At 39.7% G+C, this 19188-nt stretch overlaps 2 protein-coding genes across 2 annotated transcripts; both read left to right on the top strand.

Annotated features, from left to right (window-relative positions):
- The first annotated feature begins 1389 nt into the window (after positions 1–1389).
- LOC135268275 (ret finger protein-like 4B) lies at positions 1390–2220 on the top strand. Its single transcript, XM_064360365.1, has one exon. It carries the CDS (start codon positions 1390–1392, stop codon positions 2218–2220), a length of 831 nt encoding a protein of 276 aa, XP_064216435.1.
- Positions 2221–9343: 7123 nt separating this feature from the next.
- LOC105707420 (ret finger protein-like 4B) lies at positions 9344–10170 on the top strand. The gene is given in 2 exon segments (XM_021670482.2): positions 9344–9704; positions 9707–10170. Coding segments are annotated over 2 exon segments (825 nt in total).
- The last annotated feature ends 9018 nt before the right edge of the window (positions 10171–19188 follow it).

Genomic DNA, 19188 nt, shown 5'->3' with positions numbered 1-19188 from the left:
CTGTCAAGTAAATACCCAAAAGAGTGGAATTGTTGAGTCAAAGGACATGAAAACTGTTGTAGATGCTGTCCACTCATGACTAAATCAGGAATAGGAATACCAGTGATTATACTAGCCACGAGGTGATCAGGTTTCAACAGTGAATTTTTGTATTTGATCTCCAACACATTTTGCTTTTTAAAGTTGAGTTTTGAAATTAGAGACAGGACCAGATGGCAGTAGATTCATTCTAATTCAGAGAGGTATTAAGAAATTTTGATTCTTTGCTATAAAATTTTAATTGTACTTTAATGTCATCATCATAAATGGAAGGGTGGGTTGATGAGTTTACTCAGAATAGGGTGTTACAACCTTTAGGGCGGAGCCTCTGACTCTCATTGGTTGGAGAATGTTTTCCAGGCAGTATAAACAGGCCTGCTTATCTGTGCTGAAGCTCAGAGAGGAGCAGATGTCTGTAGTGGTGCAGGCTTCCGATCTTCAAGACTTCTACTGGAAGTCTCCAAGTCAAGGTAACTTGTACCTTCTGTTTAAGCTGTTTCCAGTGTCCTGTTCTGTCTTTGGCTGCAAACTGTTTTTTTTCCTGATGCCTTTAACTATTGTATTTTAGAGGAAGAAGAGCGAGTTTTGTCCTTTGTCGTGGAGCTTTCTTCACCTTCAACTCTAACACTGCATTTAAAATTTTTATGTATGAACCTTAGGTCACTCTTTGCATGAACTTGTATTACCATGATTCTCTAGCAATTTAGTGTCACTTTTATACATAAACTACAGAACTGTTATTTAATTTTTGTTATTCATTAATTTCTTTATTCTTTTTTTAAAAATATATATTTTATTGCCTTTTAGGTTTTGGGGTACCTGTGAAGAACATGCAAGATTGTTGCATAGGTACACACATGGCAATGTGGTTTGCTGCCTTCCTCCCCTTCACCTATATCTGGCATTTCTTCCCATGTTATTCCTCCCCAACTCCTCACCCCTTGCGATCTCTCCCCTAGTTCCCCCGCACAGACCCCAGTGTGTGATGCTCCCCTCCCTGTGTCCATGTGTTCTCATTGTTCAACACCGGCCTATGAGTGAGAAGATGTGGTGTTTGATTTTCTGTTCTTGTGTCAGTTTGCTGAGAATGATGGTTTTCAGGTTCATCCATGTCCCTACAAAGGACACTAACTCATCATTTTTTATGGCTGCATAGTTAAAAAATTTATTGAATGATATACTTTATTTATTATTTATGCCTATAACTTATTTATTAATTTATATTATTTGATTTTGGATTTAGACGATTGAAGATTGGATTGTGTACTGAGGGCTCCCAAGTGCTTCCGGAAGCCAAATAAAGGCTCATTTCTATTTACTTCTCGGCTAAGTTGTTAACCCTCAAGGACCATGGCCCAAAAAAAACTGCAAGCAGAGTTGACCTGTCCAATTTGCCTGGATTTTTTCTCTGGTCCCATTTCTCTCTCTTGTGCACACATTTTCTGCTTTAACTGCATTCAGAATTGGATGCTAGAAACCCATGATTTGAAAGTGATGTGCCCCTTGTGTCGAGTAATGGTAGAGGCACCTTATTTGGAAGAATGGCAAGTGAGAGCCATAGCACTTATCACCAAGCAGCATGATTCCGTATTTGAGAAATCTCTGCACGTGAGGAAGGAGCTCCAGCATTACTGGGCGGATGTGACCCTGGATGCAGCCACTGCCAGCTCCCACCTTGTCTTCTCCAATCATCTGAGAAGTGCTCAGTGTGGGACGAGCCACTACGACCTGACCAAAGATTCTGGGCTGACCTGTGTCCTGGGTACTCCCGGCTTCACCTCCGGCCAACATTACTGGGAGGTTAAAGTGGGAGAGGTGAAGTCGTGGTCCCTTGGCATCTGCAAGGAGTTGGCTGACAGAAAGAGCAGTGATTTATCCCCTGAGCATGGCTTCTGGATCATTAGCAAGGAGGCAGGAGCAATCCATGCTAACGCCAACCTGGAGAGAATTCCTGCAAGCCCTGGCCTTCACTGTGTGGGAATTTTCCTGGATGTTGACTTGGAAGAAATCCAGTTTTTTGATGTTGAAAATAATGCCCACATCTATACGCATGATTCTGTCTCCTCTTTGGAGCCTTTGCGTCCATTCTTCTGTCTTGAGCTGCTGAGAGAAGGGGAGAGTGGCACTGTCCTGACCATCTGCCCCCTGAGGGAAAATCAGCCCTTCCTAGAAGCTTGTTAAGAGGTGAACCTGAGTAGTCAAGGTAATCCCAAACAAAAAGAACAAAGCTGGAGACATCACAATACCCAGTTTCATACTATACTACAAGGCTACAGTAGTATAGCTTGTATCAGCACCAAAACAGCATGGTACTGGTACAGAAGCAGATATATAGAGCAGTGGAACAGATTAGAGAACCCGGAAACAAGACCACATACCCACAACTATTTTATCTTTGACGAACCTGACAAAAGCAAGCAGTGGAGAAAGGATTCCTTTTTCAGTACATAGTGCTGGGATAACTGGCTGGCCATGTTCAGAAGATTGAATCCAGACCATTCCTTATGCCATATACAAAAATCAACTTCATGGATACAGACTGATGAGTTGCTATAACTGTTAAAATAGCATTGATCCATCGTTCCAAGAAGGTAAAAGAATTATATTAGCACCTGTGTTAATTAAACTTTGATTGAATTAAATACACAAAATAGAAAAATTGTAAAATACACTGATTTAAACAACATAGAAGTTTATTTCTGTCTCATGCGAAAGATGGCCAGAGATAGAAAATCCAGACAGGTGTTAGTAACACATCAAGATCACACGGCTTTGGGGTGGCACGAGACTTAAATTCATTATCCAAGAGATTGAGATGATAACAGCACCTACCTCATAGAGCTAAGAGGATTTAATAATGAAAAACATATGAATAAACACCTGACATATATAAAATGCTCAATAGGTGTTATGTATTAATGTGAGGGAGCGGCAGATTACTCAAGTGACGAATAAATAGTAACTAACATTCTGATAACGTACATGGAGGAAGGATGAGGGATCTATGAGAGGACATCATGGGGGTTTCTCACCTAGTTTGGAGGCTCTGAGAACACTCTTCTGAGAATCTCATGCCCCAGCTATATCTGAAAGAGGAGTAGGTGTTAGTTGGGAGGCCGGCTGGGAATGGTTCCAAACAGAAAGAACACACTTGTCCTGGATTAGGAGGGGACACTGTAAAGAAGGGAAAGAAGGCTTTGTGTCTGGATCTCAGAAGATGAGGCTGAAGAGGAGCAGCACCAGGGCCAGGAGGACCTGATAGAGTTTTGGGTCCTTATCTGGAGAGCAATGGGAAGCCACCAATGAGCATCAATCAGATGGAGGAGGAAGTTACCACAAGGCTGGATCTCTGCTTGTATCCGGAGCTCTTGACTCCCAGGGCTGATGTTCCCAGGTGGGACTGACTGTAGACAGCTTGCCTTGATGTACCTGACTGTAGACAACTTGCCTTGATGTACCTTGTGTCCCAGAGTAGGGGTGGGGCTCAAGCCGTTTTGAGAGATTCATAGTGTGCATTTGATAACACATTGAATGCTGGAGAATTGGGTGGAAAGGGAGCTTATTTTGATCCACACTTCCTCGCTCACCCAAAAGCATTCTGATAGCCATAGACTAGAGGTGAGAATGTACGAATAATCTGAAAACACTTATGTTTGGCTCTAGAAACGACAAATGTAAACAGCTCAAGTGGCATGGTCACCTGTGCGTCCGTATTCTTGCACTCCTGAAATTCCCTTGGATTTACAGTCTCCCTCTGGCTTCTGCTAGGGGTCTGGGACCTACCAGTGAAAGACGGGTGGGCCCACTTAGGGTAACTGAGCACTACTCATTTATGACAGTGGGTTATGGTCCTTGAAACTTACATAGGGACTCAGGTGAGAGCAAATTATTCTTGCAGATAATAAGCTGTGGATGAGGAAATCTGTTGTTGGTGCTTATACAGCTATGAGCACACCAGGTGCATAAGATGCGTGAACATTATTCAGTTTTTTTCTCAATATATTTGACAAAAATATTTAGAGGAACAAAAATAAAGGAGTTCATTAATAGAACTACAGTAGGAACTACATGTTATCAAATATGTAACTACGGAGTCTTATCGTCTCTGGTTTTTACTGTAATCTGTCCTCTAAAACAAGTGTGGAAGTGGAGCATTCCATGTATCCTAATTGCCAGAAATATTCTCTTCATGAAACTTGCCAGATCTGCAAAACACAGCTCCTTTTGAAGAGAAGAAGAGCCAGGGAACTCCATTAGCAGGCTTTGGTGGCATTAATAACTCAGAGAGGCGCCCTGCATCTTCTTTGAGATAGACAGAAGGGCCCCTTTAATGTATAACCAGGCAGTAGAGAGGAGAGGACACAGGCTGGAGAGAAAAGGAGGTTGCAAACCTGTCTCACACCAGGGGGTGGAAGCTGATTGTGAAAAGCTGCCCCATTCCAGTTGCTGCCTTTTGAAAAGTGCAAACTGTTTTGAGCAAACATATCATTCCCTAGTAGGTATCTTAGATTCCTGACAGGTCTGATTATTTCCTCCTCCCCACTAGTGGCTGCATCTTATCTAGTTAGCGTGCATGAAAGTCGATTTCTTTTTTAATAAGGAAGCTATGGAAACAAACTTAGTTTGTGATTTAATCTTAAATTCTGGAAGCACTAATGATAATTAAAAATTATTCTAAAATTAAAAAAATTTCATGCACATTTTTGATATGTTGTCATGAGAGTATTAAGATATCACAGCTAAGTGGCTTCCAATATTTCGAGCACTTGAAAATTTTAAAAAATGATGCTTCTCTCTGAATTCAGTATTCCTGTAGTAATGGAGAATCTGGGAATCAAAGTGTGTATTTCTGGGAAAAAAGTATTTCTCCTGGCAGACAGAAGCTTAGCAGCATGAAGTCCGTGTATGTTCAAGTCACAATCAGAGCTGGCTGAAAAATGTAGACATCAATAAGAAATGATGCTTGTTGTTATTATCAAACATCTGTTGAGGGCCTATTAGGTGTTATTCAGTGATAGAGAACAGCCTGATTTGGATTCATCACTGCAATTAAATAAATTAAATAAAAAAGTGAAAAAAACCTCATCATTATTGGAAAGAGGAAAAAAATATTCCATATTTAACCATATCATATGCATTGGTTTTGAGATTGCAGGAGCCAAACAAAAAGACGGCTGGATGCACCATTAGAGTTTTTGGTTACCAAGAAACTAAGATTTGCTGCTGTCACTTAGAGTTACACAATTTGTAGTAGAACCATGATCGTTGAATAGATTAGAGAGGTCCTGGAGGTCCCTGAGACCCTTTTAGGGAATCTGCAGAATCCTCCCTTTTCCAACTAAATATCTGTAAGAAGCCACTTTTTTCCCACATATTTAAATCAAAGCAACATATCACAACAGGTTCAGAAAAAGTAGATGTAAGAATCCAGATGTCTTTTATTTAGCAAAAATTGCAGAGGTTTGCAAACATTCAAAACAACAGAACTCTTCTAAGTAATTGTTTTTGTTTTAGAAAATAGTTATTTGTTTAAATAAAACTATATTATTTATGTTAACATATAATGGTTTTATTTTAATTAATTAAATAGAACTTTAAAAAAATTGTATTTCTAATATTGTAAATATGAAGAAATATAATTCATATGAACAAAAAGCTTTTTGGAGTTCTCATTTATGTAGAAGAGTGCAAAGGATATCACCTGATGCCTATAAGAATGATTTTTTTTTGAGACAAAGTCCTACTCTGTCCCCCAGGCTGCAGTCAGTGGCATATCTTGGCTCACTGCAACCTCTGCCTCCCGGGTTCAAGCAATTCTCTTGACTCAGCCTCCTGAGTAGCTGAGACTACAGGTGTGCACCGCCATGTCTGGCTAATTTTTGTATTTTTAGTAAAGACGGGGTTTTACCATATTGGCCAGGCTGGTCTTGAACTTCTGACCTCGTGATCTGCCCGCCTCAGCCTCCCAAAGTGCTGGGATTACGGGTGTGAGCCACTGCGCCCTGCCCTTGAATGATTTTTATAAAAAAAGAGAAAAGATAACAAATGCTGGCAAGGATATAAAGAAAAGTGGACCCTTGTACACCATTAGTGGAAATGTAAATTAGCACAGCTATTATGAAAACTAGTATAGAGGCTTTTCAAAAAACTAAAAATAGAGCTAGCATGTGATCCAGCAATTCCACTTCTGGATATATATCCAAAGGAAAGAATATCAGTATGTTGAAAAGATATCTGCTCTCCTATGTTCATCACAGCATTATTCACAATAGCCAAGATATAGAATCAACATATATTCATCAACTGATGAATGCATAAAAAATCAAGATATTCCTCAATGGATGCATGCAAAAAGAAAACATGGTACATGTACATGATGGAATACTATTGAGTCTTAAGAAATTGTATCATTTTCAATAACATTATGTTTAGTGACATAAGCTGGCACCAAAAGACAAAGACTGCATGATTTCACCTATATGTGGAATGCAAAAAAAAGAAAAAAAATGAACTCCTGGAAGCACAGCATAGAATGGTGGTTATGGAGACTGGGATAGAAAGAAGATTGAAATGGGGAGATGTTGGTTAAAAGGTAGAAAATTTTCAGGTAGACAGAAGAAATACTCTTTGGAGATCTATTGTACATCATGGGCTATAATTAGTAATAATATATAGCATACTTAAACATTGCTGAGAGAATAGAATGTGAATATTCTCCTGTCAAAATGATAAGCATGTGAAGTGACAGATATGTTAATTGCCTTGATTTCATCATTTCACAGTATATACACACATCAGACAATTAAAAAATAAATGGCAAATCAGGGTAAACAATATATCTCTTTGTACTATTTGTACAAATTTTCTGTCTGAAATCATTTCAAAATAAAATGGAATAAAAAGGGCCGGGCGCAGTGGCTCACGCCTGTAATCCCAGCACTTTGGGAGGTCAAGGTGGGTGGATCACGAGGTCAAGAGATCGAGACCATCCTGGTCAACATGGTGAAACCCCGTCTCTTTTAAAAATACAAAAAATTAGCTGGGCATGGTGGCGCGTGCCTGTAATCCCAGCTACTCAGGAGGCTGAGGCAGGAGAATTGCCTGAACCCAGGAGGCGGAGGTTGCGGTGAGCCGAGATTGCGCCATTGCACTCCAGCCTGGGTAACAAGAGCGAAACTCCGTCTCAAAAAAAAAAAAAAAAAAAAAAAAAAAAAGGAATAAAAAATAAAATAATATTTTTGGATAATTAAAAAAGATAGTATAAGGATTCTTGAGAAATAATAAAAATAAAATGGAAGAAAGGATATTTTTGCTGAATGATTTTAAAAAAGAATTTAAAGGGTCTTGAGATTAAAGTTTTAAAAGTCTCAGCTCCTGATCTTAGGTGATCTGCCCGCCTTGGCCTCCTGTAATCTAAACTACTTGGGAGGCTGAGGCAGGAGAATTGCTTGAACCCAGGAAGTGGAGGTTGCAGTGAGCCGAGATCGTGTCACGCACTCCAGCCTGGGCGATAGAGCAAGACTGCCTCTCGAGGGAAAATAAAAAAAGGTTTGAGACCTGGTCCTGCTCCATTCTCAGAAATGGCGATAGCACCATGTAAAAATGAAGTAAAAGTTGTGTGTTCGGTCTTGCAAAACAACAGGAAGCCTGAGAAGGGAGAGGTTATTCAGAATGCAGTGTATCTTGGGGAAGAGGTTTATTCCAGCGTTCCTCTCTGCAATAGGACTTAATTCACTCTCCAAATCCCTTTTTGGAAGTTTGTGTCTTAGCTTTCCTCTGTTATGACTTTTACTGCTCCTTCTGCTCTGGGTACAGACACCATAAAATTTATTGTTTACCCAATAACACTTTTGAGAGCAAAAAAAACTATTAATAATTACAGGACAATAGCCTTGCCTGGCTGCCATCTTTCTTATACTGTCAAGTAAATACCCAAAAGAGTGGAATTGTTGAGTCAAAGGACATGAAAACTGTTGTAGATGCTGTCCACTCATGACTAAATCAGGAATAGGAATACCAGTGATTATACTAGCCACGAGGTGATCAGGTTTCAACAGTGAATTTTTGTATTTGATCTCCAACACATTTTGCTTTTTAAAGTTGAGTTTTGAAATTAGAGACAGGACCAGATGGCAGTAGATTCATTCTAATTCAGAGAGCTATTAAGAAATTTTGATTCTTTGCTATAAAATTTTAATTGTACTTTAATGTCATCATCATAAATGGAAGGGTGGGTTGATGAGTTTACTCAGAATAGGGTGTTACAACCTTTAGGGCGGAGCCTCTGACTCTCATTGGTTGGAGAATGTTTTCCAGGCAGTATAAACAGGCCTGCTTATCTGTGCTGAAGCTCAGAGAGGAGCAGATGTCTGTAGTGGTGCCGGCTTCCGATCTTCAAGACTTCTACTGGAAGTCTCCAAGTCAAGGTAACTTGTACCTTCTGTTTAAGCTGTTTCCAGTGTCCTGTTCTGTCTTTGGCTGCAAACTGTTTCTTTTCCTGATGCCTTTAACTATTGTATTTTAGAGGAAGAAGAGCGAGTTTTGTCCTTTGTCGTGGAGCTTTCTTCACCTTCAACTCTAACACTGCATTTAAAATTTTTATGTATGAACTTTAGGTCACTCTGCATGAACTTGTATTACCATGATTCTCTAGCAATTTAGTGTCACTTTTATACATAAACTACAGAACTGTTATTTAATTTTTGTTATTCATTAATTTCTTTATTCTTTTTTTAAAAATATATATTTTATTGCATTTTAGGTTTTGGGGGTACCTGTGAAGAACATGCAAGATTGTTGCATAGGTACACACATGGCAATGTGGTTTGCTGCCTTCCTCCCCTTCACCTATATCTGGCATTTCTTCCCATGTTATTCCTCCCCAACTCCTCACCCCTTGCGATCTCTCCCCTAGTTCCCCCGCACAGACCCCAGTGTGTGATGCTCCCCTCCCTGTGTCCATGTGTTCTCATTGTTCAACACCGGCCTATGAGTGAGAAGATGTGGTGTTTGATTTTCTGTTCTTGTGTCAGTTTGCTGAGAATGATGGTTTTCAGGTTCATCCATGTCCCTACAAAGGACACTAACTCATCATTTTTTATGGCTGCATAGTTAAAAAATTTATTATGTAATATACTTTATTTATTATTTATGCCTATAACTTATTTATTAATTTATATTATTTGATTTTGGATTTAGACGATTGAAGATTGGATTGTGTACTGAGGGCTCCCAAGTGCTTCCAGAAGCCAATAAAGGATCATTTCAGTTTACTTCTCGGCTAAATAGTTAACCCTCAAGGACCATGGCCCAAAAACTACAAGCAGAGTTGACCTGTCCAATTTGCCTGGATTTTTTCTCTGGTCCCATTTCTCTCTCTTGTGCACACATTTTCTGCTTTAACTGCATTCAGAATTGGATGCTAGAAACCCATGATTTGAAAGTGATGTGCCCCTTGTGTCGAGTAATGGTGGAGGCACCTTCTTTGGAAGAATGGCAAGTGAGAGCCATAGCACTTATCATCAAGCAGCATGATTCCGTATTTGAGAAATCTCTGCACGTGAGGAAGGAGCTCCAGCATTACTGGGCGGATGTGACCCTGGATGCAGCCACTACCAGCTCCCACCTTGTCTTCTCCAATCATCTGAGAAGTGCTCAGTGTGGGACGAGCATCACGACCTGACCAAAGATTCCGGGCTGACCTGTGTCCTGGGTACTCCCGGCTTCACCTCCGGCCAACATTACTGGGAGGTTAAAGTGGGAGAGGTGAAGTCGTGGTCCCTTGGCATCTGCAAGGAGTTGGCTGACAGAAAGAGCAGTGATTTATCCCCTGAGCATGGCTTCTGGATCATTAGCAAGGAGGCAGGAGCAATCCATGCTAACGCCAACCTGGAGAGAATTCCTGCAAGCCCTGGCCTTCACTGTGTGGGAATTTTCCTGGATGTTGACTTGGAAGAAATCCAGTTTTTTGATGTTGAAAATAATGCCCACATCTATACGCATGATTCTGTCTCCTCTTTGGAGCCTTTGCGTCCATTCTTCTGTCTTGAGCTGCTGAGAGAAGGGGAGAGTGGCACTGTCCTGACCATCTGCCCCCTGAGGGAAAATCAGCCCTTCCTGGAAGCTTGTTAAGAGGTGAACCTGAATAGTCAAGGCCATCCCAAACAAAAAGAACAAAGCTGGAGACATCACAATACCCAGCTTCATACTACACTACAAGGCTACAGTAGTATAGCTTGTATCAGCACCAAAACAGCATGGTACTGGTACAGAAGCAGATATATAGAGCAGTGGAACAGATTAGAGAACCCAGAAACAAGACCACATACCCACAACTATTTTATCTTTGACAAACCTGACAAAAGCAAGCAGTGGAGAAAGGATTCCTTTTTCAGGACATAGTGCTGGGATAACTGGCTGGCCATTTTCAGAAGATTGAAACCAGGCCATTCCTTATGCCATATACAAAAATTGACTCAAGATAGATGAAATATTTAAATGTAAAACCCCGAAGTGTAAAAACCTTGGTAGACAACCTAGGCAATACCATTCAGGACATAGGCATGGGCGCAAAGATTTCATGACAAAGATGCCAGAAGCAATTGCAACAAAAGCATAAATTGACAAATGGGATGTAATTAAACTGAAGAGCTTCTGCACAGCAACAGAAACTATCAACAGAGTAAACAGACAACCTAAAGAATGAGAACAAATTTTTGCAAGCTATGCATCTGACAAAGGTCTGGCATCCAGCATCTAAAAGGAACTTAGGTTTACAAGAAAAAAACCAAACAACCTCATTAAAAAGTGACAAAAGACACTAACAGAAGGTTTTCTAAAGAATACATACATGTGGCCAAGAATCATATGAAAATAAGCTCAACATCACTGATTATTAGAGAAATGCAAATCAAAACCACAATGACGTACCATCTCACACCAGTCAGAATGGCCATTATTAAAACATTAAAAAATAATAGATGCTGGTGAGGTTGTGGAGAAAAGGAACGCTTGTACACTGTTGGCGGAGGTATAAATTAGTTCAACCATTGTGGAAGATAGTGTGGTGGTTCCTTAAACACACAAAGACAGAAATACAGTACATTAAAAAAAAGTAAAAAAATAAAGAACCTGACTGCTTATTGTAATCACCCAATTGTTTGTTCTCCTTAACATTGGGATTTAGAACTTTCTGACAAAGGCTCTTATCAGGCCTTGCTCTTTTCATAGGAAACAACTAGGAAAAATATTTTCTGCCCCTTAAGAGGTTACTGTCTTTGGGCAGCCTGCGATTACTGGCTTAGAATGTGGTGGAATGCTGTTGCTTCTCATAGGTGGCAGAAGCTGTTGTGCCTCTAAAATGTACATATAGATGCCGCATGCAGCCTGGTGTCAGTCCTTAGCATGGGGGCTTGTAGGAACTTCCCTTAAGGGATAGCTGTTTTTGCCTCCTTGCCTACTTTTTGGTCTCTTGCTGCACCCCTGCTGCATGGAGTGCAGATGATTGGGCCACAGGGATGAGGGGCTGCCCGAGGGGCTGCCCGAGGGGCTGCCCAAGGGCCTGGGAGAACAGTGAACTGGAATGAGCCTACACCACTGAAGACTACAAGGATCCCTGAGGGCCACAGAGCCACTCTGACAGCCCTGGGACGCTTACCTCCATCTTCATTAATGCGATAAAGAAACCCCATGAGGCTACTTTACCTGTATAACAAACCTGTGCATGTACCCCTGAACTTAAAAGTTAAAAAAAGTATCCTATATCTCAGCGAAAATAAATGCTAAATATTTCAGGCGATGACTATATTAGCCTGATTTGATCATTCCTCAGTACATACAGGTATCAGAACATCACACAGTACCCCACAAATATATACATTTATTATTTGTCAATTAAAAATAAAACTTATAAGAGGAATAAACCTTTCCGTTTTAAGCCACTGTTATGTTTTTTTGTGTTCTGCCTGCCTTTGAACTTATTCCTAACTTCTGTTCTATTGTACCAAGATTTCTGAAGGCTGGTTGGGCAGCCTTAAAAATGCTTTTTATTTTGCCTTTCCTCAGCTCTGGCCATTAGAACTTTGGTGAGTGTCTTCCAAGTGTCTCACAGTTTGCGCCTGGCTTCCTTCTCCTTCGTTTCTATGACCAGCTTCAGTGAATGAAACAGTAGAAGTGAAATGTGCCTCAGTTGTACTTTTTTAATGTATTTTTTAATTTTAAACATACAAAAATAGAGACTAGTATAATGAATTCACATGTACCTGTCACTCAGCTTCAATAATAGCAACAATAGCCAACTCCCTGCCCCCAGATTATTTAAGATCAAATCTTACACATCATATCATTTCATTCATAAATTCCTGTGACTATCTCTAAATGAAATGTATTTAGGAAAATGTAATTATGATGCTATTATCGTACATAAAAATGAATAATTCGTTAATATAATCAAGTATCCAATCAACATTCACAATCTTGTCTGATTCAGTTGTGAGGGTTTTAATTTAAGCAGTTCCAGCTTTTCTGAATTGGTCTAAGGAGCGTTTGCTTACATTTGACTCTCTGTGTTTTCTGTATTAAGATTTCCAACCTCAAAATAGGCAGGCACTTTTTTTCTAGTTTTCTTTTCAGTAGTCAAGAAACCAACTAGGGCTGGCCTCACTTCCTCCTCATCCCCAAGTCATTATACCACCCTAACATCTGCCTGGGGCTCCTGGGCATCCCTGCCACAGTCACCCAGGTATAGTTTGCTTTAAGGGCACCAATGATCTTAAACTTCAACTTTCAGATTTGCATCCAGGTGAAAATGTGAAAAATTCACATTCACAGGTATCAGGTATTTGTCACATTCTGAGACATGTTACTTAAGCAACCTCTCAGTTCTATGGCCTCCTCTCTTGGTTCTGGAGTAGCTTTAACTGAAGATTGTTTCTATTTTCCTCAGTAATAAGGGAGTAACTTCTGGGATTAGCGGCAAGATCCACTCTTTACTGAACCTGTGGGGTCTTAGTGTGGGCAGATTAGCCACAGTAAGTGTTCTCCCTCAACAAGTGAAGACATTCCTTTTTAAGAAATTGCATTAGGGAGCATAGGTTTGTGGATGACCTTCCAAATCAATAGCAAAGTGAAAATTAATCGATATTTCATTCTATGAGAATTATTTAAGTGTCAAAGACTAAGGAAATCCTTAGGAAAAAGTGAAACATTCATGCAAAAAGCATCCTGTTTATGGTTTTGTCACTAAAGTTAACCATAAATTAGATTGGAGGTTTTATCCAATTATGTTTTAAAAATTACTTGATTTGGTCTTTGTTCAGTTGAAGGAGTTGTGCTCAGTTGCAATGATCATCTAATCTTTGTTATAGCTAATATAAAATTAAATTAATTTTAGTTAGTCTATTTGTTTAAGATGACATTTCAAACGACACTTTTATCATTCTTCTATGAAAAAGTTATCCCTCTTTAAACTTTATTTTTCATAAATATTTATAATCATTCATGTGCTATATGTGTATTTTGGGATTTTTTTTGTGCTTCAGACTTTTTAAACTAGCTAATAGATGCATGGGGTCCAATATTTAAAATGCTACATAGTGAAACTGTTTCCCGATACTCCCAATTTATTCATTCTCCCTCAAAACGACTCCTGTTACCAATTTCTTGAGGATTGTTCCAGAGATATTCTATATGTATATGTATGTATTTCACCTATATATAAATTTAGTACTGCATATATGTTATTTTGCACCTTTTTTTTTACTTCAGAATATTAAGGAGATTGACTTCAGTCTTTTTTCAGGACTCAGATAATAAAGACTTTTGTATTACTCGTCAATTTTGTGCAACAATTCTCAATCAGATTTATAAGCATAAATTTTCCCTTTTTTTCCAGAAGGTCATTAACACCTCTCACTTCAAAATGCATGACATCATAGCTGCCATCCAAGGACTTCTAGAAGATCTAATTACTATAAAATATCAGTAAAGTCAGATTGACTTCAAACCCTGTGTGTCTCAAAAAAAGAAATAATTTCATTTTTCAAGCACTGTTATTGGATATAGTAAAAATGATTCTTGTTTTGTTTTGTGTTTTGATTTTGAGACAGAATCTTTCTCACTCTGTTGCCCAGGCTGGAGTGCAGTCCTGCGATCTTGGCTCACTGCAACCTCCGCCTCCCAGATTCAAGAAATTCTCTTGCCTCAGCCTCCCCAGTAGCTGGGATTACAGGCACATGCCACCACATCAGGCTAATTTTCATATTTTTGTAGAGATAGGGTTTTGCTATGTTGGCCAGGCTGGTCTCGAACTCCTGACCTCAAGTGATCCAGCCACCTGGGGCTTGCAAATTGCTGGGTTTACTGGTATGAGCCACTGTGCCCAGCCTACAGGTTGTACCTCCTTAATGTTACAAATTACTGAAGATTAAGTAAATAAACCTCAGCAATGACTACTACATATTTTTAAACAGGTCTACTTTTGCTTCTCATAATCACCGAACATCCATTTGAGCTTTATTCTTCTTTTCTTCCTTTTTTAAATAATGCTGGGTAAGATGATAAACCGATAGCATCTGACCTTCACAAACTAGGTAGAGTTTCAAAAATAAGGTGACTCGTTACATTTGTCTGGATTATTTTTGGCATCCCCATATTTTCTCACGTTGGCACAATTTTGCTTCAAATGCACATGGAATAGATGAGACAACAGAAAGCGACAGGCTTTCCTTAGTGAGTCAGGCAGTAACCAAGAGATTGATGTGGATGAATTGAGGGCTCATGAAGGTGGCATTTCTCATCAAATGGAACTGAACCTTTCCGGAGGCAAGTCTGAATATGTGTGATCTCATGCAGAGGTTCCAAGTGATGTGACCCACTATATTGTCACTGCCACCTCCCTCCTTGTCTTCGCTAATGACCTAAGATCTGTCCACTGTGGAAAAATCTGTTACCAGAAACGGATCCTCATCCAGACCCTAAGAGAGGATTCTCAGATATTGTACAAGAAAGAATTTGGGGCAAGTCCATAGAGTAAAGTGAAAGCAAGTTTATTAAGAAAGTAAAGGAATAAAGAAGGACTACTCCATAGGTAGAGCAGCCTTGAGAGCTGCTGGTTGGCCATTTTTATGGTATTTTCTTGATTATATGCTAAACAAGAGGTGAATTATTCATGAGTTTTCCAGGAAAGGGGTGGGCAATTCCCAGAACTGAGGTTCCTCCTTTTTAGACCATGTAGGGTAATTCCCTGATGTTGCCATGGCATTTGTAAACTGTCATGATGCTGGTGGGAGTGTCTTTTAGCATGCTAATATATTATAATTAAAATATAATGAGCATTGAGCATGACCAACGGTGACTTTTGTCACCATTTTCATTTTGGTGGGATTTGGTCGGCTTCTTTACAGCAACCCATTTTATCAGCAAGGTCTTTGGGACCTGTATTTTGTGCTGACCTCCTATCCTGTGACTAAGAATACCTAACCTCCTGGGAATGCAGCCCTGTAGGTCTCTGCCTCATTTTACCCAGCTCCTATGCAAGATAGAGTCACTCTTGTTCCAATGCCTCTGAAATTTAATGTCTAATTGATGATTCCGAGATATTCACCCACGTGTTCTGTGTCCTAAATGCTCCCCCTTCACCTCTGGCTGCCACTGCTGGGAGGCAAAAGTAGGAAAGAATTGGCTCTGGAGATCTGCTGGGCATTCATCCATGGAAATTGGAAAGGTGGCGGTCCTCTAAGGACATCAGTTCCGGTCCACAGGCCAAACCTTCTGCTAGCTCTTACCTCCTGTGATGGTTACTTACAGGTGTTAACTGACTGTATAGCTGGTTAAGCACCATTTCTGGGTGTATTTCTGAAAGTATGTTTGTGTGTGAATCCGGGGACAGACTAGGGAAGATCCACCCTCATTGCGGGTGGGCACTATCAAAATAGCAGAGTGCCTAGATAGGTCAAAAAGGCAGAAGAAAGGTGAATTTGCTTTTCCAAAAAGGACATTTTGGAACTGGGATGTCCCTTTTCTCCTGTCCTTGGACATCAGAACTCCAGGTTCCTTTGAACTTGGGAACTTGTGCCAGCAGCCCCCTGGGCTCTCAGGCCTTCAGCCTCAGACTGAGAGTTACACCATGAGCTTTCCTGGTTATGAGGACTTCAGCCCTGGACAGCTATGCTGCTGGCTCCCCTGGTTCTCCAGCTTGCAGACAGCCTACTGTGGGACTTCTCAGGAGCCGTAAGTGCATGAGCCAATCAATTCCCTTAATAAATCCTCTCTCGTATACCCACCTGCCTATAAATATTAATATATCCTATTGGTTCTGACTTTGGGGAACTCTAGCTAATATACCTCCATTATGTGGAAATTTCCTAGATGCTAAATTTTAGAAAATTACATTTTTTTTATGTTATATAGTCAGTTCTTTTGCACCTGTGCATCTGTTTTGTTTGGATCAGCAGAAGGCAACAGTGAGACCCCACTGAATATCTTCTCTTCTCTCTAGAAAGTAGTCTGAACATATAATGCTTATGTTTTCGGGATGATGGGATATGTATTGCACATAATGCAGTAAAATCCTGGATATTAAATACTCAGGTTCTAAAAAGTCTTATAACCATTCTAACTGATGAGGATCACAGAAGGAACCCTGCCCACAGTCATTGCTTTTGTCTCTGCCACCTGGCTGCCCCTCTAGACAGCTTCCTTTCCTTCCTGGGCTGCTCTCAGGCAACTCAGAAAACTCCCTCCCAAAATACTCACATTCTTACTTTTTATGTAGAGCAAATTAAGTCTCTTTGTCTCTACTTTCCTGGGGGGGAAAAGCTGCTTCTGTCAGTTGTGTTTTAAATAACACCCCTTTCGACTTTGTGTAACACAATGTTTTAGGAGCTTATTCTTAACAATTTTTTTTAAAATCATAAATTGAAGCAGACTACTTTGATCAAGGTATTTTGTATTGGCTGAAAGGTGCTTCTGTGGAGAGCTGGTGCAGGGGACTGTAATTGAGAGAGTGGAAGGAGTAGACAGGACGAAAACTGTTGATGAGGGAGTTTATTAGCTTATATTGAGTTACTGAATGCTCTTTCTTCTTAGGTCTATAAGAAAAACTAAGTAATAAATCCTAAAAAGGCAAATGACAAAACTTAACAGTCATTCTTTATTTTACAAAAAGAACTTAGCGAACAAGGTCAAGAAGGATATTTTAAAAATGTAAGATAGACCATATTAAACCAATATTATGGTTGATAGTATTTACGAGAAAAAGACAAATAACTAAATTGGATATTGAAACATTTATTGAGCATTTACTGTGAACGAGGGATTGGATTTGTTGCCTAACATGAATTATTTCATTTAATCCTCATAAAAGTCATATAAAGTATATATTCTAATACTCCCATTTAAAAAATTAGGAAACTGAGGCTAAGGGAATTTAAATAAGTTGCCTAATTATTAAGTCTCCTCACTCCCTAAGTGGTCTATAGCCTAGAAAAGATAAGAATAGACTGTGGATCTCAACAGTTGTGCTCAGAGAGCATAGTCTTCATCCTGGGGCAGGTGGGGGGCACTGCTATGCTCATTTTCTCCTCCCCAATCTTTGGTCAGCATCTCTAATTGACAATGGCACTCACTCTTTCTAAGTCCAGATACAGAGTTCCAAGGATCCACTAGCATGCTATAAAATGGAGCACACAGGGAGCAAGTTATTTGCGGCTGGATACTAAAGCATTAGGATGGAGAAAAGGCTGCTTGCTGCTTGCTGCTATTTAACATTGCTCTTTAAATAGAGGCTAAATAAATAAATTATAAGCAGCACTGCAGGATCCTGTTTGTATGCGCTCTAGACTACTGACTGTGCCCAACTCTGCATTCAGCGACGTCACGTTGCAGCTTCACACTGGTTCTGCTAGAGGTATTTATGCTGGCGAACCGGCGAATGTTACGATGAAAGCCTTTTTTTGTTTTCCTTTTTTTTTTTGGTCTTAATCTTTGAGAATCAGTTGTTAAACTTTTACTAGCAGGACACTGATTTATAAGTTAGTAATAAAGCTAGCTATTGAAAATGGGAGAGAAAACGATCATTACTTAGAGGACATGAGTTCATACACTGAAAACCTTGGAGGGTCAACAGTTCTCTCAGAGGTAACAACATTTCTGTACAATGTTGTTACAGACTGCTGATTGATTCCTTCAAGACAGACAACATTCCTTCAGCGTGGGATGAGTTTGTAAGTTGCAAATCTTGGTACAGACAGCATCTATGATTTCCATCATGTGGAGAAGGGTGATATCAAGGGAGAAAAAAGTCAGCATTTTGTGAGAGGCTGTGGTGGTGGGAGACTAACCCTGATGATTTCACATCCCAGGTTCTAAAAGACCTGGGGCCCAGCAGCGTCCTGGCTTTCTTTGTTCTTTTTTTTGTTGTTGTTAGAAATTTCTTTATTATTACTTATTAAGCGCCAGCTTAATACTGCAGAAAATTTCAAATCACCCTTGATAACACAGTCTTTTCTCCTACCCGAATTCCTGATCAAGAGTTTTTCAACTAAAGACATGCTCTTCTCTCTTCTGTATAAAACTTTATGAAATAAAGGCAAAAGATTGTGTATATCTTGCTGGAAAATTTTGGCTCTACTCTGAGATACTGTAGTGTCCCTTCCTCTAAACTTCACTTTTTGTCTGAGTCAGTCCAGTAAGGGGTTTCTTTCATTTCAGTCAAAATCAGCTTAACTAATAAAGACATTGATTTATTCTTACTGAATCTACAAAGGAAAAGCCTCTAACTTCCTCCCTTGCCCCATACTCTCCTTGCAGAAACATTAATGCTTTGCACAAGGACCAATAGGGCTCTTCTTATAATAAACTCAATAAAAACTATGTATTTTCCAAAGTTTTCTGGAATGATGTATTTAAATGTTATATAAAGTGACATTGATTTGCGGTGATAAATGTAATCAACACAGCTGGGGGACAACACTCTGGTGTTAAACCAAGCGATCTGATTTAAAAAACACTGATCTCTAACAAGGCAGATAATCCCATTAAAAACAGGCAAGAGATATGAATAAACATTTCTCAAAAGAGAACATATAAGGCCAGGAATGGTGGTGGAATTGTTGAGTCAAAGGACATGAAAACTGTTGTAGATGCTGTCCA

The sequence above is a fragment of the Aotus nancymaae genome, unplaced genomic scaffold (assembly GCF_030222135.1).
Source record: "Aotus nancymaae isolate 86718 unplaced genomic scaffold, 86718_ANA_hifiasm-v0.15.2.pri h1tg000040l, whole genome shotgun sequence".
NCBI classification, from domain to species: Eukaryota; Metazoa; Chordata; class Mammalia; order Primates; family Aotidae; genus Aotus; species Aotus nancymaae.
This window is presented reverse-complemented; position numbering and strand designations above follow the sequence as displayed.